We start from the raw sequence: 20,844 nt of genomic DNA, 5'->3' as shown, positions 1-20,844 counted from the left end.
TAGTGAAGACCAGACATGAGTTTCCTTTTATACAATTTATTCTTGCAAAAGCACACTAAAGGCATTACGCCATCAGTACGCAGGCTCCGCCCACTGACTTGATCTTTTCCTCAGCCCGTCGACTGAAGAACTTGGCCTTGACGATCATAGGCTGCTTGGGCAGCTTGCCTTTGCCCAGAACTTTGTAGTAGCCCTGAAAGAATTTTTTAAAAATTAAAAGATCACAAAAGAATTCAACTTGTGAGGTGTTGAAAGCTGAAAACAAGCGAGGAAGGAAGAGGACTGTTCAACTCACAGCGCGCACAGCATCGATGACGGGGGTGGGTCCATCAGGCTTCTTGCTGTAGTTTAACCTGGTCTGCTCGCTCACCAGTGTCCACAGCTTGTCCAGGTTAATGGTGGGACAGTAGGTGGTGTTTCTCTTCAGATGGTAATGTCTCATACCCACCTTACCGAAGTACCCGGGATGGCTGAAAGCACACACCAAAAAAGACTAACACTCTGCTATGAACCAAATTACTGACTAATCAACAACTTCATTTACACAGCGGCACAACTTAAAAACATGCAATAGTCTTGGTGGAAATACACATTTGTAGCCTTCCCATATGCTACCAGGTTCCAACTATAGTTAAAACATAACAGATGTTAATGTTTCATACAGTATAAACCTCTACAGCAGGGGTGCTCATTAAGTCGATCGCGAGCTACCGGTCGATCGTGGAGGTGGTACTGGTCGATCGCTGGTCGATCGCGGCATGACATTAAAAAAATATCATCCCAGCATCAATGCAGTCACTTGATTGATATACAGGGCAGCCATTCAGATAACAGAATGTTGCCCTTCGGGCGACCAATCAAATCAAACAACGTCTCTAAGTGCAGCAGAACTTACGATGTCAGCCTATCATCCATCCCCGTTACTTGATTGACATACAGGACAACCAATCAGATGACAACTGAATTTTGACCTTTAGGTCACCGCTCATGCGTAAACAACGATGCAAAGTGCTAAGCTAGTCGGCGAATTGCGAGATTTTAAAGCCCTCGCTAAAGTTTATGGTCACTAAAATGAGTGAAGGAGCTGGACCAAGTAAAAAGGCAAAAAACATCACTTCCATACGGATATTATCCATGACTGATAAACATTTGGAAGTGTGCTTGAGGCTGGCTATCAGCAGCTACTGTCCGGACTATGCATCCCTGGCTGGTTCAATTCAGTGCAAGTCATCAAAGTAAACTCAGGTAATTACAAAACATTTTAATAGTTAATTATGTGTGTTTTGCAATATTGGCTCATTTGGTTATGTAAGGTACATCAACATACATTGTACGTACAAATAATCCTCAATACATTTGAAAATAAATAGATGTTTTGCATTTTTGTAGTGGGTAGATCATTTTGACACTGTCATTTTAAAAGTAGCTCGCATGCTGAAAAAGTGTGAGCACCCCTGCTCTACAGTATGTTAGTTAAGCAAGATTATCCCCATGTTTAATGTTTTCTTGTGACTGCCAATGTGTCTGACTGGCCTAGAAGAGAGCCAGTCGGTGAATAGCAACAGTCTTTTCTCTAAGAGAACTCTAGCACACCAAGACAACGTTCACTGTCAAGATGAGACTCTAGTCTCTACAAGACAACTTCACAAGACAAAACAAATGTGTCCTACTACATCTTTAGAATGGCGGGTACAAGGATATACTGTAAAACGCTTATTCACCACACATTGGAGCATTGAATGATTGTCAATGACTGCATAGAGGTTCAGCAGCCAGATAATATTGCCAGGTTTGACAAAACGTTTGCTTAAAGTTTGCAAATGCAATGTGTTTATGCTACCATCTTGGATCACACACACACTGAAGGCACGATTTAATGATAGGTATCAGGTGAAATTTAAAACTTTCTAAAAAAAAAAATCATGAATACAACTGAATACAATGTAAAACCAAGCTCACATCCATACCGGTACAACAGGCATGAGGCGCACTTGCTTAAGTTACCCCTGCATTAGATATTGAATCAATATCAACATTTTTAGTCACCTACCTCAACTAAACAGTACAAAATTCTTAGAGGTAATGCAGTACTTACTATTTATCAAAGTTGATTCTGTGGTGATGCATACCACCAGCATTACCACGACCTCCCGGATGCTTCCTGTGCTTGCCTGTGCAAAGACAACAAATGCATTTGATAGTGCACTTACAGTAGACAATGTAATAGACTTACAGAGACTTATTCTTACCAACACGACCATGTCCATGGCTGACATGACCTCGGAGCTTCCTGGTCTTGGTCTTCTTAGTAGGCTGTCGGAGGTTGACAGACAATTCAGCTACATTAGCTAACTTGATAACCAACACGGTGCGGGTCTATTATGTCGTTCGCTTGAAAATCGATCTTACCTTATTAACGAGTTAACAAAGTGCATTTAACACATGCAATACAGGCACCCAGTAAAACTGTACATCGATTAGCCCATTTGATTATGAACGCCTTCACGTCTAACACCGTATAGCAATGCAAAGTGGCTAATGCTAACGCCGGTAGTTTTTGCTCGAACAACACTCTCATATTAACGTTGCCAAAATGAAGTCAACACTGTAACAATTTAAAATGTTAAACGACACAAACGAGCACAATCTGTAGGATTCAAAATGAATTAAGAGACACCATGTTAGCATGCCGTAATCAGAGGCCCAGCAGCTCACTGAGCAGTGACATAATTCCTGTGAAACTAACAAAATTATCACAATAACTGCTACAATTGTAACTGCCGGGTATGTGAAACACTTTGAACCATCAGATGGTTGCTGTAAATACATGAAAACTAGGATGGACGTAGATTTAGATGGCGTTCAAACCACGGTGAGGTACAGGATAGCACCTACCATCTTTGGAGGCTGGTTGAAAGAGGAGCGAGACTTGAAAATCACGCGGTTTTCTGTGAGATTTGACTACCGGAAATAAATAAACTCGACCGCTCTCTAGCGTTCAGTTTAAAAAGTGATAAATGTTTGGCTTGTGAAATGTAAGGCAAATGTCAACATTTATATTCATCGATTTTCTCTACTGCTTGTCCTCAACTTGTCGCGGGTATGCTGGAGCCTATGTGCAGAATCAGAATGTGACAAATATAAACATTTATTATTTTGAACGAGGCAAAGACTTTGTTGTGTGTTTATCCTCCAAACTTCACACAAGCATATTTATATTTAGTTATTTGTTTATGGAATTGTGTTAAACCTCAGTTTTCCTAATGTTACTTCTGACGATGTGGAATTAAATATTATTATTGCTACTATAATGCTTCTAAATATATTTGCATGTTCTCCAAGTGCGTGCATGGGTTTTCTCTGGGTACTCCAGTTTCCACCCACATACCAAAAACATGCATATTAGGTTACCTGGCGACTCCAAATTGTCCATAGGTATGAATATGAGCGTGAATGGTTGTGTCTACACGTGTCCTGCGTTTTGTATCTATTGGTAGCTGCTGTTTAAATCAAGTGGCCTGAATGTTGCTTATAAATGAAATGTCATGGTATATTTCTAATTCACATCATATGTAATTAGCTGCTTCATGTGTTGTCACAACAACACAGCAGGGTTGGAAGCACTCTTTTCATTGACAAAACAGGCACTTCAAGTGTGTTTGCGTCTTTCATTGTGTATCATTGCTGTTGTTTGTGTCCCTGGAGGACCACCGAGGACATCATTAACAGGAGACACTCACTTGCAGAGACTCAGTGAGAGGGTACCTTCATACTTGCATCACTGCTCTTATGATCATCTCTCATCCAGCCTGGAGAGTCATTCATCAGCCTCTCGGAAGCTCATCCCCTCATTATTGTCATCATAATTAGGTAAGATTCATGCTTTTATGCACTAATCGTGTTTTGTTGCTATTGTTGGAGTTTTTCTAATTAGTACCTTTCATTTGGCACGTAGTATTAATGCTCTTTTTCTTGAGATAATTAGCCAGAGAAGGTTATTCAGTTGCTCTTTAGTGCTTTTATGTAAGTGAGACTTTATTCCGACATCAGACATTTTACTTGTGTCTTCTGTGTTTTCTTCAGGCCCTCCAGAGGCCCAAGCTCATGGAGATGGCAGATCTTCCCGACAGACGCCATAGCAACTTCCCCAGTGGACAAACCAAATACAGTAACGTGACAATAGAGCCTGAGTCTTCTGAGACCCGTCCAAACGTAGTAAGCAAAGATGTCCAGAGACTTCTGGGTAATTCTCGCAAAGCTGTAGTGAGACTGGAGCGTCTTGACTTCAACACTTTATCTGTAGCGTCTCTGGAGCCTGTGGGAACTCTGGTACGATTGTCATGATGTTTGGATTGTCCTTTGCATGAACAGAATAACACTTTGAATTGTTGTTTTCCTCTTTCTCTTTTCAGAATGAAATGAATCCAAATGGATCATATGCGGTGGAGATTGAAGAGAAAAGACCCAGGTCCAAACCTTTCTTGAATCTCTCAGGGTGCTTTCACACTTGTAGTCTGGTACTCTGCTCCGGACTGTAAAGTACTTTTGAGTGCAGTTCAGTTACCACTCTTGTATTTTTCTCACGGGACCAAATACAGGAAGTTGTTAGTTTATGTACATGTTCCGTTCCTAGACTGTGATGTAAGTTAAGTTTTGGTGTAAGTCGGATCTTATGCCTAAGTCAAACCTAAATTAACTCCTAAGACACTGTACACAGAACACACGAAGGACACGGAAACGTATGAAACGTATACCAAAGACAAAATCATACGCACAAAGTGGTACCTCATATGTGACATACATTATGTCTTCAAAACAACACAATGTCTTTGGGGTGCATAGGCCAAATTGTACCAGCTGAGATGAAACAAAAAGCATATATATTGCGTAGAGATTCCTGGGGGTGTGCTCCAAGGTGACGGTGTTTCTGAGAACCTGTGAGTACTGTAATGAGCAACACAATGATTTTGGTTCTGGCTAACCATTGCCTGGTTTCACTCATATTCCGTGACATCATATTAGCTGTTTCGGTGCATTGTTGCATTCCTCACTCAGTAATATAGTCCACTAGCAGGCAGACCGAGACTAGAGTTTTTTTTTTTTTTTCAGAGCAAGTGTGACAAGTGTGAACACACCTTCAGTAACAACAGAAACAGGATCATCCTGGACTGAACTACTCTGTCCTGACAGCTCCCCTGCACTGACACCAGAACAGGAATCCAATCCAGATCTATCTTACATTGTGGTTCACCAGCATGGGAAGACCGACTCAGACACCTTCTACTTGGATCCTGACCGGCAGCTCATCATGGTGCTTGAGCTTGAGCCTGAAGAGCCGGGATGTGAACAGGCACCAGAGTCCAAATGTGGAGATCCTAATGAGGACCTCTCATCTCAGGAAGTGGTCCAAAGTGGAAGTGAGGAGATGGAGAGTGAAGACTACTGTGCTGTTTGTCTGAATGGAGGTGATCTTCTGTGCTGTGACGTTTGCCCAAAAGTTTACCACTTGGCCTGTCACATTCCTTCACTCCTGAGCATCCCGATGTGCGTGCTGACTCATCTCCTTTCCTTCAATGAACATCAATGAACATTGAAATATCATTTCCACTGACTGTCCTGCAGGGGAGACTGGGCATGTTCACTGTGCACAACAGATCACAACCCAAATGAAGCCTTCACCAGTGAGGGAGTCAGCACCTCGTACGCTCTGTCCCATCGGGACCAGAGGGTGAGCATGTAGGGGTTAACGTTCACGTTGATGGAGGAAGTTGAGCCTCTTGTATTCTATTTTGCAGAGATGTGAGAAGCTGACATTACTGCTGTATGTCAACACACTGAGCGCTCCTTTCCACGAGCCCGTCAGCCACCTAGTAGGTAACCCCACTGCTGTAGCTTGAAAAGGGGTGTAATTGTTTCCAAATTTGGTTTGGAACAGCGAAGTTCTGATAATATATAATTTTGAGACCCTGAAATGTTGAAGTACACAAACATGATCATAAAGCAAAGAATAGCCCATATAATACATACAATATTCATGAAGTTCATTGAAGTGGTGACTGTGCCTCAGGCGAGGAACTACTACCAGGTCATCAGGAGGCCCATGGACCTTTCACTGATCCGCAGGAAACTGGACAAGAGCAACACTCTGCACTACTTTACAGCTGACCAGTTTGTCCACGACGTCCTTCTGATGCTCAGCAACTGTGCTACCTTCAACTACGTAAGCTGAATGGTTATTCCTGATGTAGGAGGAAGCTGCACGTTTCCCCCTGATAGCAGCTTGTAATATTAATGACATAAAAACGTAAAATCGGGCGGCACGGCGGTCGAGTGGTTAGCATGCAGACCTCACAGCTAGGAGACCCGGGTTCAATTCCTCCCTCTGCCATCTCTGTGTGGAGTTTGCATGTTCTCCCTGTGCATGCGTGGGTTTTCTCCGGGTACTCCGGTTTCCTCCCACATTCCAAAAACATGCTATGTTAATTGGCCACTCCAAACTTTCCATAGGTATGAATGTGAGTGTGAATGGTTGTTTGTCTATATGTGCCCTGTGATTGGCTGGCGACCAGTCCAGGGTGTACCCCGCCTCTCGCCCGAAGACAGCTGAGATAGGCTCCAGCACCCCCGCGACCCTCGTGAGGAAAAAGCGGTAGAAAATGAATGAATGAATGAAAAACGTAAAATCACGTTAGCTGAATAGAATTTACTCAACGCATTCACAGAATATCTCTTGTATTTTAAAATCATCAAACTAAAGTCCGAGTCAAGTCCCGAGTCATTGATGTCAAAGTCCAAGTCGAGTCATCAAAATTGTGACTTAAGTCCACACATCTGATAAATTACTGTATATACTGTGGTACCACATTTCAACTCTATTATTATAACTGCATTGTAACCCGAGCCTTTAAGGACAAGCATCAGATGTGATTAGAGGACTTGAGTGGGAGTGTCGTAAGAGTAAACTAACTAGGGCCTCATTAGCGGTGTGATGTTGAAGTCACACAAATGCAGCAGGCTCTCTGACCCCAGCACTCTCCTCACCACAGCCCGACTCGGAGGTGGCCCGGGCCGGTCAAAACCTGGAGGTGTTTTTTCTGTGCAAGCTGAGGGAGATTTTTCCCGACAGGATGTTCTCGTTGGCCAGCCGGGACAGGATGGAGCGCGCTCGCCTGCAGTGGCGCAGCAGGAGGAGGAAAGAGGCCAGCAGACGGAAGAGATGTGTGAGGAGAAAACACTTTCTACTCTAAACATTCTTGGCTGTCATGTTGGGTCACCAATAAAAATATGTTATTTCGAGCTACAGCTACAGTGGTGTGAAAAAAGTGTCTAATTTCTTATTTTTTTGCATGTTTATCACACTTACATGTTCAGATACATGGATGATAACATGTAATAGGGAAAATAGGGAAAACTATATTTAATAGGGAAAAACTAAACTATCTTACTGTAACTGTAACTATCTGTACTGGAACTTCTTTCCTAGGTGTGTCAATCATTTTTGGATAATGGCTCTCACTGTGGTTTGCTGGAGTCCCAAAGCTTTAGAAACGGCTTTATAACCTTTTTCAAACTGATAGATCTCAGTTAATCTCAGTCACGTTATGTTTGAAAAGGGGGTCAATCACTTTTCAACACACGGCCACCATGTAGGTTTGGATTCTTTGTTCTCCCTTAATAAAAAAAAACGTTTAATTTTGTTATGTTCAGTTGTGTTGTCATTGACAAATATTAAAATTTGTTTAATGATCTGAAACATTTTAGTGTGACCTACATACAAATCAATAACAAATCAGGGGGTGCAACAACCTTCCCACAATACTCTATAATCTATGCATTAGTGTTGCATGTCTTGCTGCCTCGGGCCTTTCAGCTTCTTCAGCCTCCACATTTGGCCTCTTCTCAAACAAACACTCATATACAGGATCATCTGTCAGGAAAAAGCAGCTCTTGCCATAAAAAGACACGGACAAAGTCTGCTGATAAGAGAAATCTGCAGCGTGGTCATAAAGGCTGAATGTCTTAGATCACAGAAGCAGGAGTAGAGTGTGGAGGTTGGTTGGGGGAGCGTTTTGGGGGGTCAGTGTTCTCGTGGCTCATGTTCAGACAAATCTGAGGAAATTGAGTGAGATTTTTATCAAAAAAGGCTTGAGTTCCTCAAGTCATTTTATTCCGCCCTCACGTGTTTCTCCTCGCTGACCTGAAACGTGCAGATGTTTGGTTTTAGGACATCAAACACTATGCGTGAGTCACATGAATGGACAATGGAGGAAAAAGAAGAAGACCCCCATGTGATGTTTACTACCAGCATTTGCTGTGATCAGCCACCTGATGTTTTCCATTTCTGTGTCATTTGAGGTCATTCCCGCTCATTTCCTCCCTGGCGTTGCGGATAAGATGCGGCATTAGGAGGTGGACGTCTTCAAATGAGCAGGATGTTTACTTTGGATGCTGCAGTGGATGCTTTGCACTTTTTACTGAAATGATGCTTGAATAAGAAGAATTCCCAGTCCAAGATATCTCTTTTTTTAGACCGCTTTCGCCTGTCTCCTAGCTCCACTTGACTTCTTTTCAAGACCTCCAAATATGCCCCATCAATTATTTCAATACTTCAAACTATCACAATGCCCATATTTGGTTGATGAACTTCTTGCAACTGTCAAGGATTTTTATTGGCCTAAAATTAGCAATGATACAGATTAGGGATGTATCGATATATTGAATCGATAGATGTTTTTCAGCTCGTTTAATGCTTATATTAACCAGTATTGGCAACAGCTCTTTGCTCAAATTAATGTTAGGTCACATGTTATGTAATGAACATGTTTCTTTTCCCGTGTTGCCAGTGGATACATTACAAATAAACACAAACACAAATATTGCAACATGCAAGTTCTAGAAAAAAGTACCATGGAATCCATACCAAAATTTGGCCCACCCCTCCTCCAGATTTTAAAAGGGCATCTGGTGACAATGTTACAAAGGCATGTAATTAGTTACTGTTTGTTTTTAAGGAAGCAAGGACTTACAATGAAAAGCACACTAATCAAATATAGTAAACCAACAACACCAACATCAGACTGTACTCCAAAAGGTACATTTGCTACTCCTTAAACTTCAACTTGGTATTCTTCTAGCCTTGAAGTCTCACTTGGCAGATTAACCCTTTGTGCAAAATAAACAGAAAGCTTCCAGACAGATCCCTGGCTATAGACGTTATGTAACCACGCTGCCTGTGTGTTTAGTGCGTTTAGTGTGTGTGTGTTGCACATGATGCTGTTCCATGTGAAAGGGGCTGTGTGATCATGTGCTCGCCTCTTAAGTAGCACCACTGCATTCCGACTGGAGCAGGAACGTCCACAATCTTTTGAGACCGATGTCCTTTTTCTGCTGTGGGGGACAGCATGAGCCAAGGAAGCAGGTATAGCAAGTATGTATATATTAAATATTATATAATATATAAAAGTGCAGCTACATTCATTTTTTACTGCTTTTCCTCACAAAGGGTGCGGGGGTGCTGGAGCCTACCCCAGCTGTCTTTGGGCGAGAGGCGGGCTACACTTTGGACTGGTCGCCAGCCAATCACAGGGCACATATAGACAAACAACCATTCACACTCACATTCATACCTATGGACAATTTGGAGTCGCCAATTAACCTAGCATGTTTTTGGAATGTGGGAGGAAACCGGAGTACCCGGAGAAAACCCCTGCATCGCATGCACAGGGAGAACATGCAAACTCCACACATAGATGGCTGAGGGTGGGATCGAACTCGCTGTGTGGCCTGTGTTCTAACCACTTGTCCGACGTGCAACCTAATGCTATTACAGTCAGACACAATATAAAATATGTCATTTTATATTCAATCAAATGATGTCCTGATGTCCTGACTGGGACTAATTAGCCCGTCTGGAGCGAGCCATTTGATATGTAAACAGCAGAGAAGCAAGAGAACATCATTGCGTAAACATTTCATATCATCTTTTGATTCACGCCAACCAAACGTTCAATGGTACCAATACTATAAAGTCAACACATAGGAAAGAAAGTCCAAAAAAGGGGAACTTGCAAACATTTGCTTGACTTTGTAATTGACTGAAGGGGTTCCTGATGCTTGGAATAATCTAGAACACGCTCTTAGCGTTTACCGGGAATTGCCTGGGCCTCACTGCCACTGTAAGTACAAAACCACAAAACCATTTGAACAGCTAGCCATCATTTGGTTTTGACTGCTTTTGGAAAAGGCAGTCAGTTCGTCATTGTGTTGTTTTATTGAAAACTTTCTTTTCAGTACCAATAAAACGATTTGGAAATGAGTCCAAAGTGCCAGGAATGAGTATGCAAGGGGTCCGGCCGGATGAAAAATGTGTTTTTGCTTACAAGAATCTGAGTTTTATTGGCTGACATTTGGTGCCAATGAAACGTACAAGATTGCCGTGAGGGATGCATATGCTGGATGTGGTGCTGCCATCAGTGTTGACATCTACAGCCTTCTTCACGCTATGACTTTTAGCGACTCTCTTGCTGATAAAGCGCCCCAAACATGGACATATACATTTTTTCCCCATAGTGTCACTGCCTTTTCTTCACGAAAATACTATTTCAATAAAACAACTTTCCTTGGATGAGAGTTTTATTAATTCTGGACTGGCTTATGAAGCTGTTCCCAGCAGGAACTAAAGTACCGGTATATACGTAACCTGGAGGAATAAAGATTTCTTGATTTTAACTTATTTAGAAGGCCCACTGCTGCCATAAAAAAATCTAATTTGGTTCAGAATGATGAGAAACTTAGATTTGATTTTTACAATCATGAGATCATAAGAATAAACAAACTTCTGATCCAAAGTTTTCTCTTTCAGATCTCTCCGTGCTTAAAATGATGGGAGCTATACAACAGAAAAGAGTTTTTCATGTCCGAAATGTGTGATGTTAGTATATATAAGTTACGTTGTTTATGTATCAATTCAGGACCTGTATTTCTTCTTGGAAAAAATGAGATATTTCTCCATCACAAGATCTTGCAAAATTAAAAGGTGATGAGATTTCCATCCCATCCATTCATCTTCTATACTGCTTATCCTCATCCTCATCGCTTATCCCAAAGACAGCCTATCCCAGCTGTCTTCGGGTGAAAGACGGGGTACACCCTGGACTGGTCACCAGCCAATCACAGGGCACATATAGACAAACAACCATTCACACTCACATTCATACCTATGGACAATTTGGAGTTGCCAATTAACCTAGCATGTTTTTGGAATGTGGGAGGAAACCGGAGTACTCGCAGAAATCCCACGCATGCACGGGGAGAACATGCAAACTCCACACAGAGATGCCCAAGCTGAGATTTGAACCCATGTCTCGACCTACATGCTCACCGTCCGGCTACAAGATTTGTCATTCTGAAAAACTTTATAATTTGGTGGTAGGAGGTAGGAGCGTAGGAGCACAGCGTCTGCAGTAATGCGGTCACTGTACTGGACTGTCATGTTGAAGAGAGAGCGGAGTCGGAAGGCAAACTCTGAATTTAACAGTGGATCTGTGTTTCCACCCTCATTTGTGTTCATGAGCTTTGGGTCGCGATGAAAAAACAAGCTTGTGGATACAAGCGACTGAAATGAGTTTCCTCCGTAAGGTAGCTGGACTCCCCTTAAGAGATAGGGTGAGGAGCTCAGTCATCCGGGCGGGGCTCAGAGTAGAGCCGCTTCTCCTTCACATCCAGATGAGCCAGTTGAGGTGGCTTGGGCATCTAGTCCAGATGCCTCAAGGACACCTCCCTGATGAGGTGTTTCGGGCATGCCTAGCCTTGAGAAGGCCCTGGGGGAAAAGACCTAGGTCACGCTAGAGAAATGATCTCACATCTGGCCTTGGATTATGATGGTGTCCTCCCAGTGGAGCACTTTGTAGTTTTTGGTATCAACAGTTCAAGTTTTTCTCGATACATTGTGCCTTTTTGCTCCAATGTTTTTATGTTTTTGCGGCTTTTTAATGCTTGATTTTATTTCTACCAATAAATAACTAACCAAGAGCCACAAATGCCCCCTGGGCAGCACTGTGGATGCTCCTGCTCTTGTAGCTCAACTCATGTGAGCAGCCACAACTATTTAGCTTGCTAGCTCCTGTCATTGCTAGTGAACAAAGGTAATTAAAGAGAGAAGGGGAGTCTGTCACTTTTAGTGCAAATGCTGAGCCAAAATCAGAGGAGAAGGCAATCACAAAGATGACAAGTCCACTCTGAGGAAGTCATATACACACAGGAAATAATGTAAAACAGCTGACCAAGATTTTTGGGGTACACATCATGCTAGGCAAGAAGGATTGCAGAGGAGGAGGGAGGTGGCGTACGTTAGATTTCTTAAATGGCTTTAAAATGAGCTTTAATGCCAATTGAAATGAGCACTGCACAAACAAGAGCTGAAATTGATGCCATCCTCAGGTTCTCCAATCAGATCCCACAATTAGATGCTTACTGGCCCATCCAGCACTACGGAAACAGGCAATTAAGTGAACATTTTTACTTGCTGTTGCTGCATTTCACAAATGACTGACATCACATGTTTACATTTAATGTCGTTGAGCAAAGACATGAAAGACCTGGGTAGAGACAGGAGGAGGAGATACATGAGTGGGAGAGAGAGAGAGAGAAGAGAGAGAAGGAAGGGCTGCTCCACAGAGAAAACAGCACTGGGCTTAGAGAGTCAGAAAGAGAGTAGGGCGAGGAGGGCTTGTTTTTGATCCTTCTGCTTCTTTAAAACGTGGAAGAACAGCACTCTGAAGAAAGAGAAGAAGAAGAAAAGGGACAGGAAAATCGAGGAAACAAGACCATGAACGACATTAAGTTGGCTCTGCTGGGAAGTCCAGGAGCTGGAAAGTCAGGTTAGATATTTCTTATTCACTAAGCTACACATATTTAATCATGATGATTATTACTACTATTAGGGTGCATGATAAAATACAAATGCACATCCACAATGTATACCACCAGACATTCTCTCAGGCTGAATTTACATTGCAGATCTAAAAGAACTCAATTTAGTGCAGAATGCAGAACAAATTACCAACATAGAGGCAAAGCCTTGTTTGCACAGTTTTGCACAAGTTCCAGAAAGTCAAAAATATTAATCTAAAAAAAAGGTTTTAGAGTTTTACAACTATAGTGTTACATGCGGAACACAATTTAAAATCCATATAAGTGCTGCGTGAAAGGGATATATGAACATTTAAGGTTGCTTTTACCTTCACAGAAGACGTGATTCTTGATGTGACTGCCACATCGTGTCTTTGGGAACAGTCGCATCAATGCAGGTAAAAGTAACCTTAAATGTTCATTTATCCCTTTCAGTCGTTATTTACATGCATTTACAATGGTTTTATGCATGTAAAAATATCATTGCAAAACTATAAAAATGCAATTTGTGTTAACATTTTTGAGAGTCAAACTGGAGATTTGGCCGTTGCCATTTTTTAACTAGCCAATAGATAGCTAACAAGGAAGGATGTTTTGTGATTAAAAAACACATTAAGAACAGTTGAATGCAGAATGCAGAGGTTGCAGACAAACTGAGGCAAATCTTTTCAACGTTAACCAAAACAGGACTGGATGCTAACCGAGGCGCCACTGTAATAAATAACAAAAACTGAGGTCCCACTGTACGAATCATTAAAGTTAGATAAACAATCCAGTTTGGGACGTTTCTGGTTATAATAACCAAATATATAACCAAATATGTAAGTCAGTGGTGTCCAAAGTACAGCCTGGGAGCATTTACATTCAACAAAAGCAAAATGCATTTAAACAAATTTGCTAGCTCCATGCTAATTTACATTGGAAATCCTTTATATGGATTCCTCCCACATGAAAAACATCCATCCATCCATTTACTATGCTGCTTATCCTCTCAAGGGTCACAGGAGTAAGCTGGAGCCTACCCCAGCTGACTTCAGGTGGGTTAAATCCTGGACTGGTCGCCAGCCAATCACAGGGCACATATAGACAAACAACCATTCACACTCACATTCATACCTATGGACAATTTGGAGTCGCCAATTAACCTAGCATGTTTTTGGCTCTCATTAGAATCGTGTATCTAAAGAAGTGTCCATATGTGTCTCCATCTAAGCCCCCACAGAGGACCATGCAAGACCTGTGTCACGAGCAGACTTCAGCACTTGAGTGGCTAATAAAAACTGATTGTCTGCAGTTGGCCCAAAAGTAAACTGGAAATAAAATCCATCGGCTTGCCAAAAAACATTCGGGAACACTTCCAGGAAGGTCCTGCTGCCTTTCATGTGAGGCTTCAGTTTCACCCGCAGACTTGCAACGACTTTTGGCACCGTCTGCACATTCATTCCCCACAGAAGCACCCCCCCACACCCAACACCAAAACACCAAAACCTGCCTGGTCACACTGCCTGCACCTGCAATGATGCCATTCTTCATTTTGTCATTTTCCATTTTGTCCAGCTGTCCTCGTTCGCTTCCTGACCAGACGCTTCATCGGAGAATATGCCTCCAACACCAGTGAGTTTCTTGCATTGTTTACATGCCTTTTTATGGGCTCAAAGACCTACAGTGGAACAGTTAACTTTCCAATTATGATACATATTACAATATGGGTTGTATATTTTGTTTTTGCTGCTACAGGTTCACTGTATCGAAAGCGGCTGTCCATTGATGGCAGACAGCTAAATCTGGAGGTGTTTGACCCCTGTTCACAGGTACAACACATCCAAGAAACGTGTCATTGTCTTTGTACATCCTCACATGCAGCAAAGACACAGCAGCAACAGCTTGATGCATTGTAATCATGAAATAGAATATTGCACGGTTACACCCTAGTGATTGTCCTGCAGTTGGACGCCAAGCCTCAAGAAGGGCTAATTTAGTGAAAAGTCCACCAACGTGGGCAAAAACCTGCCAAGTGGACGAGACCCAGGAAGTTTTCCAATGAGGAAAGCTAAATGTTCCAAAGTGCTTCCAACCTCAGTGCAGATCCTGCTGGCTGTGGACATGGGATGGACCGCATCATTCCACACAGACACATATGCTCCAGCCGCATCAAGTCCGGAATCTGAAACTATTCACGTGAGTGTCCCGAGGCAAGGAGCAGCCTCTTTGAAGACACAGAAGAAGCATGACTACCAAACAAAAAAACGACGGCGTAATTTATGCTTCATTTGCATCAGGGGATACACGCAAGTCAGAAAAAAGTCAACAAATTCAGCTGTAATAATTGTACAATGGTGGGGGCATACGCCAGATGATCCAAATGTTGGCGATAATGCCATACTGAGTGTTTGCTATTCACCATTCAAAAGGAGACAAGACAAATAATGAGAAGAAGAGAGTTACAAGAAGGAGAAGAAGAAGGAAAAGGAGAACAAGGAAGAGAGATGTGGAAAACGAAGAAGTAGAAAAAGAAGAGAAGAAGGCACAAAAAGAAGAAAGAGAAGACGAAAACAAAGGAGAAGAAGATGGAGATAGATTAGGAAAGAGGGGTGAGAAGAGAAAAATAAAACAATGGAGAAGGAGGAGATAAAGAACACAGAATAAAAACAATAAGTGGAAGAAAGAGGGAAAGGAAGGGAAGAAGAAAGGAAAAAAAGTAGGGTATGAAGAAAGAGTGAAAGAAGGTGAAAGAGGAGAAGAAGGAAAGGAGAAGAAGGAGAACAAAGACAAAAAGATGAAGAAGTAAAAAAGAAGAAGAGGGTAAATATTGTGATTGTCATTACTGTAAGTGCGTAATGACAGTAATGGATGTGTTCAGGAAGAAAGTACACTGTGGGTGGGTGTGTTCTTCCTGGGTGTGTTACTTCCTGGCTGGCATCGGAATGACATAAAGCAACAATTGTGTAGTCGTGTCAGAATAGTCAAACACTGCGTTTGCTCTCCCTGTCAGAACTCGGAGGCCAGTTGCATCCTGAAGGAGCCATTGGAGTGGGCAGATGGTTTCGTGGTGGTCTACAACATCAGCGACCGCACGTCCTTCATCAATGCCAAGAACATCCTGCGGCAGATTGGCGAGGCCCGCGTGAACCACTGCAAAGGGTCAGATGCTCCACAGCCCCACTGGGAATATTTGAAAGTATTGTTACGTCTTTCTTTAGGCTAGGTGGAGCCCCAAGCACATGTATGCAGCACAGCCTACTGTAATGCATGTGATCACGCCTGTACAGTTACATTTGGTGCTTATGTGTGTGTCTTACATGCGCTTGCACCGCATAGCTGACTGTAATGCAATCGCTCCTCCACAGTTACATTTCACAAGCAACAATAAGGCAGTTGAAAGACTCTAAACCCCTATCATGATGGTCGGGGAAATAAAAAGTGTGCACACCTCATTCAATAGCATGAAAAAGCATGACCAAACCTTCGACTGTTCCTGTACTTCTCTTCACCTCCATATTATGGTTTTGTACAATAACAAACCCAAGTCTGCATGCTTGCGGCTATAAATTGTGTGTAGATAAGCCATGGGGATCTTTACGTGGCATAAATGAGGAAGTAACATCCTACTTTCTTTGAAGCTGCGCATGGATCCTCATGCCGTGATAGCTGGGTGGAATGCTCGGATTCCTGGACAACTGATTCATGATGTGCAGGACATGCATGAAGCTCTGGTGAAGCTCAGCACACTGTAAAGGAAAAAAATAAAAGGTCCAACATTAAATGGACTGAATGCAAATCGCTTCAAACATCAAAACATCAACACATATAAGAATATCACCACCAGCTAGTGTATGCACAAAAAGCCTGGCAAGCCTGGCAAATTCCTTAAAAGAAGGGGGATGTAGCTCAGTGGTAGAGCGCATGCTTCGCATGTATGAGGTCCCAGGTTCAATCCCTGGCATCTCCATTTCTTTAAGAAAACCAGCTTATAGCTGTATATAATTAGAAATGCATGATATGTTCATAGAAACATGTACAGTAGATAACAATAAACCTTCCCACTATGTTGTTGAATATTTCCACCCGCACACCAATGCCAAGATTTGTGTCTTTTTCAGCGAGCTGCTGTGTGTTCCCGTGTGCCTGCTGGGCAACAAGCAGGACCTGTGTCACGTCCGGCAGGTGTGCGAGGACGAGGGCCGCCGCCTGGCCCAGGATAATGGCTGCCACTTCCAGGAGGTGTCGGCGGCTGAGAGCTACCAGGATATCGCCGGCCTGTTCACACAGCTCATCCGCCAGGTGATGGAACACCTGAAGTACCGCGCCGACCGCCGCCGCTACAGTGGGTCCAAGTCCATGGCTAAGCTCATCAACAACGTGTTTGGCAAGAGGAGGAAGTCCGTGTGATGGATCACAAACTCAAGTTTAGGCATTTATTTAAAAGGGAGCGTGAGCCAGGAGATGAATAATGCCAAGGAAAGCCTTAATTGAACTGATTATATTTTTGCTCCCCATATTTTACTGACAAAAAACACAGGACACAACACCACCTTTGAGCATTAAGGTGAAGTACTGACTAGTTGTGTGTATACACACGATAACCCGCACAGAAAGCTTTCCAGATCTTCCAGAATCTGCACCTATTCCAGCTGTATTTCCTTGGCTTTCCAAAATGGTCTGTTTTAATTTAGCAGGTGTACAGCTTCTATTCAGGAACACTCATATAAGGAAGCCCAGCTCACTGTGATGTCACAGGGAGTCGGTGTTAGAAAAAACTCTTACAAACAGTGTTCTGAGCCATCCCAAACTTCTTTCAAATGCAAATTTAATTTTCTGAAACTTAGGTCCCTTTTAATATAAGAGAAAGGATTTTTTTTTTAAATTAATAAGTGTTAATACGTCAAAGTTGTGCAATGATGAGTGTTGATAAATGGAAAGACGAGTGGGGTATACTTAGTATAATAATCAGTGTTAAATCGCGCATGCACGCTCAGCATAATTCTTTATCCCTCGCTGTATTGGCGGTGACAGTGTTCAATTCCTCATGATGTTCCATAATAATTACTGGCTCGTCTTGAGTGACATACTCTGTCTGGATTTGCTTTCTTTTTGTGCGGAAGGAGAATAATATGACGTCAAAAAAAACCTTGGAGTCTTGACCAAGTAAAGCCACCATTGTTTTATCGTCAACTTTGTTTGGGAAACTCAGGTTTTGTTGAGCTGCATCATGAGCACAAAGCCTGGTAGGTAGTAATTCATGTCAATAAAATGTCATTCTATACAAATTAGCTGTGTCATCTGGGTGGAATTATATTTGTAATGTGATTTTTACGGTATATATGTAGTGTTTTGGCCCACAGCTTGTGTTTTTACAGACTATTGTAAACAACAGGAAAAAGTAAGTACAGCTGAAAGGGTTAGCTTGAAAGTGAAAGTGCCAATTTTGTCATCTTTTAAATGTAAACCACAATGTGATTACACACAAACTGATACATTGGGTGTGGCCAATAGATGGAAGCCACGATGACAGAGATTATAAAGTGATTTAAACATTCTGACGACACTCAATCAATCAATAACGCAATGACTACTCTAAAATCCATTAGTCAATAAATGTGCTACTTTGTAGCTCATTTAGTGAACGTGTACTACCGCACTTGAACAGTTGATGTCGCTACGATCACACAAATTAAGTGTATTATTCGTGTCGACACTTTTTGTTAACCATATGCCGATTGTGAAGACTTACTTTAGAAAGATCCCACAGTAAAATAGTTTGTTCTTCTTATAGTTCATTTGTGTCCAAGGACGCTTTCTGACATCTAAACCATCACATTACACATGACATCACATTAGCTGTTCTGAGATCAGTTTGAACTGGTCACGCGCAGTCTGTCATGCTAGGCTACAAGGTTTTTTCTCCCCTCTAAATAAAAAGTGTTTTCAAGTTGTAAGTATTACCTGAAACATTTGCCACCTCAGCCGTCTGTGTGGAAAACTTTAGCACTTAAATTAAAATAGGGTGCTATGGACAGGGAAGTACGGTGGCCTCAAAGGGTAAAACGGTTAGCGACCTGTTTTACTGTGTGTGTCCTTGTTTGAAACTGTGTTGTAAACCTTTATGTATTTTCGATGTATTAAAGAAAAAAAACTTCATTTTAGAGTCACATATTGTAGCGGTCTGACAAGCTTTTAAAGCCTTAACGCCAACAGGGTGCACAATTCCAACTAAAAACCAGTCTCCCCGTCGCCCTCACTCTCTCACACCGCACATATCCTCCCTATCCACCCATAACATTAACAGCAAGGTGCATTCATGAACATCAGAATCCAGAACATCACCATCACAACACCGACTCCAAATTGTCCATGGGTATGAATGTGAGAGTGAATCATTGTTTGTGTACATGTGACCAGTCCCGCCTCTCGCCCAAAGTCAGCTGGGATAGGCTCCAACATACTCCCGCGACCCTATTGAGGATAAGCGGCATCGGAGATGGATGGATAAATATCATACTGCACAGACAATAAAGTAAAAAGAAACCTCAATGGAAGCAGTCAGAAAAAATTCCACCTACAGGAAATAAAGAAAAACACATCAGAGTTCCACCCACGTTGTTTGATTGACATGTTATTTCTGGGACAAGCTGCTGCACAAATAAGATGTCATCAAAAAGACATTAAATTAAAAACCCCTTCACCCTTTTCCGCCTTGTTTCTCTGTAATGCCTGTAAAAAAGTGTGATGGTGTTTCTAATTTGATTCCCTCCATGTTTCCTCCCTTCGGGGGGCGGGGGGTTATCCCCCCAAGACAAAATGGAGACAGAGCCTTCAAGCGTGGCCTTGAAGCTTCAGGTCAGTGCTCTTATTTGGCCCCCGTGCGGAGGAAGAATTGGTTTTGGCTCCACTGAGGACAAGCAGGCCGACCGAGGGGGATTGGATGGTGGCGGGACGCGGCGCCAGCCAATCAGGAGGGCCATCGATCAGTTCCCCTTAATCTCACAGCTGGTGAGCACATCCTCCATTGCTGCAATCTCAAAATCTGACAGCATATTGGATGACTTCCAAAAGGCGTGAATCTCCATAGAAATGGATCTCTCTACATCAGCTCCTCCATGTCCTTTAAAAAACAGAATAATTTAACATCTCCTCAGAATGTGCTAGAATAGTACAAAACTGACTCCATTTAATGAGACAAAATCTCTGGCATAACATGCAATCTAAATGCTTATGTTATGCTGTGATTCCAGCTCAGTGGCTTTTTTATATTAAACAATTTAAATTCGGAGACCAACCATTCAGCGACCAATCTAGGGTGTACCGGGTGGGATAGGCTCCAGCATACCCCCGCTACCGTAATGAAGATAAACCAGATGTGCCTCTGTTGGTGCATTTACATACTTACACTTTGTCTTTTTACTGCACAACTGAGTCCACACTGAGGAGATGCATTGGATTTTGCACTCATTGCTCACAATGGGTGTGGTTAGAGCGCAGACCTCACAGCTAGAAGACCAGGGTTCAATTCCACCCTCGGCCATCTCTGTGTGGAGTTTGCATGTTCTCCCCGTGCATGCGTGGGTTTTCTCCGGGTACTCCGGTTTCCTCCCACATTCCAAAAACATGCTAGGTTAATTGGTGACTCCAAATTGTCCATAGGTATGAATGTGAGTGTGAATGGTTGTTTGTCTATATGTGTCCTGTGATTGGCTAACGACCAGTCCAGGGTGTACCCAGCCTCTCACCCAAAGACAGCTGGGATAGGCTCCAGCACCCCCGCCACCCTTGTGAGGATAAGCGGTAGAAAATGAATGAATGAATGCTCCTAATGGAGTGTGCGGTGCAGGACACCAGAATCAGTGTTGTGCAAGACTCAAGTCTCGAGTCGAGTCTCAAATAAAGAAGACGTGCAAGTCCAAGTCAAGTCTGAAGTCATAAGCACTGTTTTCCACA

General features: G+C 42.5%; 3 protein-coding genes, 1 long non-coding RNA gene and 2 other non-coding genes across 7 annotated transcripts; 3 read left to right on the top strand and 3 right to left on the bottom strand.

The window, feature by feature from the left end:
* Nucleotides 1-20: 20 nt before the first annotated feature.
* On the bottom strand, nucleotides 21-2,992 carry rpl27a (ribosomal protein L27a). Its single transcript, XM_058075490.1, has 5 exons — nucleotides 2,896-2,992; nucleotides 2,250-2,313; nucleotides 2,096-2,171; nucleotides 296-470; nucleotides 21-193 (listed from the first exon to the last, which is right to left on the bottom strand). Exons 1-5 carry the CDS (start codon nucleotides 2,896-2,898, stop codon nucleotides 65-67), a joined length of 447 nt encoding a protein of 148 aa, XP_057931473.1. The 5' UTR covers nucleotides 2,899-2,992; the 3' UTR covers nucleotides 21-64.
* LOC131131744 (small nucleolar RNA SNORA3/SNORA45 family) lies at nucleotides 1,505-1,634 on the bottom strand. Its single transcript, XR_009130248.1, has one exon. It is a non-coding gene; the product is annotated as a small nucleolar RNA SNORA3/SNORA45 family (small nucleolar RNA).
* A 586-nt stretch (nucleotides 2,993-3,578) lies between the features above and the next one.
* On the top strand, nucleotides 3,579-8,051 carry LOC131131242 (tripartite motif-containing protein 66-like). The gene is made up of 8 exons (XM_058075750.1): nucleotides 3,579-3,870; nucleotides 4,084-4,329; nucleotides 4,413-4,468; nucleotides 5,191-5,544; nucleotides 5,623-5,728; nucleotides 5,796-5,870; nucleotides 6,068-6,220; nucleotides 7,047-8,051. Exons 2-8 carry the CDS (start codon nucleotides 4,105-4,107, stop codon nucleotides 7,245-7,247), a joined length of 1,170 nt encoding a protein of 389 aa, XP_057931733.1. The 5' UTR covers nucleotides 3,579-3,870; nucleotides 4,084-4,104; the 3' UTR covers nucleotides 7,248-8,051.
* Nucleotides 8,052-12,420: 4,369 nt separating this feature from the next.
* rerglb (RERG/RAS-like b) lies at nucleotides 12,421-18,865 on the top strand. The gene is made up of 5 exons (XM_058076238.1): nucleotides 12,421-12,878; nucleotides 14,467-14,523; nucleotides 14,647-14,720; nucleotides 15,902-16,050; nucleotides 17,010-18,865. Exons 1-5 carry the CDS (start codon nucleotides 12,827-12,829, stop codon nucleotides 17,296-17,298), a joined length of 621 nt encoding a protein of 206 aa, XP_057932221.1. The 5' UTR covers nucleotides 12,421-12,826; the 3' UTR covers nucleotides 17,299-18,865.
* On the bottom strand, nucleotides 14,036-19,174 carry LOC131131493 (uncharacterized). Of its 2 annotated transcripts, none has more exons than XR_009130195.1 (3): nucleotides 18,853-19,174; nucleotides 16,519-16,637; nucleotides 14,036-16,071 (listed from the first exon to the last, which is right to left on the bottom strand). It is a non-coding gene; the product is annotated as an uncharacterized LOC131131493 (long non-coding RNA). The 2 variants fall into 2 exon arrangements; XR_009130194.1 differs by lacking the exon at nucleotides 18,853-19,174 and adding an exon at nucleotides 18,641-18,802.
* Nucleotides 16,787-16,858, top strand: trnaa-cgc (transfer RNA alanine (anticodon CGC)). The gene has a single exon. It is a non-coding gene; the product is annotated as a tRNA-Ala (tRNA).
* Nucleotides 19,175-20,844: the final 1,670 nt, after the last annotated feature.

Source organism: Doryrhamphus excisus, chromosome 6 (assembly GCF_030265055.1).
Source record: "Doryrhamphus excisus isolate RoL2022-K1 chromosome 6, RoL_Dexc_1.0, whole genome shotgun sequence".
NCBI classification, from domain to species: domain Eukaryota; kingdom Metazoa; phylum Chordata; class Actinopteri; order Syngnathiformes; family Syngnathidae; genus Doryrhamphus; species Doryrhamphus excisus.
Note: the sequence above shows the minus strand (reverse complement) of the source record. Positions and strands in the feature narration are given on the sequence as shown.

Coding starts and splice junctions, on each gene's coding strand:
- rerglb (XM_058076238.1), top strand. CDS start 12,827: ATGAACGACATTAAGTTGGCTCTGCTGGGAAGTCCAGGAGCTGGAAAG. Junction 12,879..14,466: donor TCCAGGAGCTGGAAAGTCAG/GTTAGATATTTC, acceptor CATTTTGTCCAG/CTGTCCTCGTTCGCTTCCTG. Junction 14,524..14,646: donor AGAATATGCCTCCAACACCA/GTGAGTTTCTTG, acceptor TTGCTGCTACAG/GTTCACTGTATCGAAAGCGG.
- LOC131131242 (XM_058075750.1), top strand. CDS start 4,105: ATGGAGATGGCAGATCTTCCCGACAGACGCCATAGCAACTTCCCCAGT. Junction 5,545..5,622: donor TCACTCCTGAGCATCCCGAT/GTGCGTGCTGAC, acceptor ACTGTCCTGCAG/GGGAGACTGGGCATGTTCAC. Junction 5,871..6,067: donor ACGAGCCCGTCAGCCACCTA/GTAGGTAACCCC, acceptor ACTGTGCCTCAG/GCGAGGAACTACTACCAGGT.
- rpl27a (XM_058075490.1), bottom strand. Junction 2,172..2,249: donor CCATGGACATGGTCGTGTTG/GTAAGAATAAGT, acceptor GTCTTTGCACAG/GCAAGCACAGGAAGCATCCG. Junction 194..295: donor TCATCGATGCTGTGCGCGCT/GTGAGTTGAACA, acceptor AAATTCTTTCAG/GGCTACTACAAAGTTCTGGG.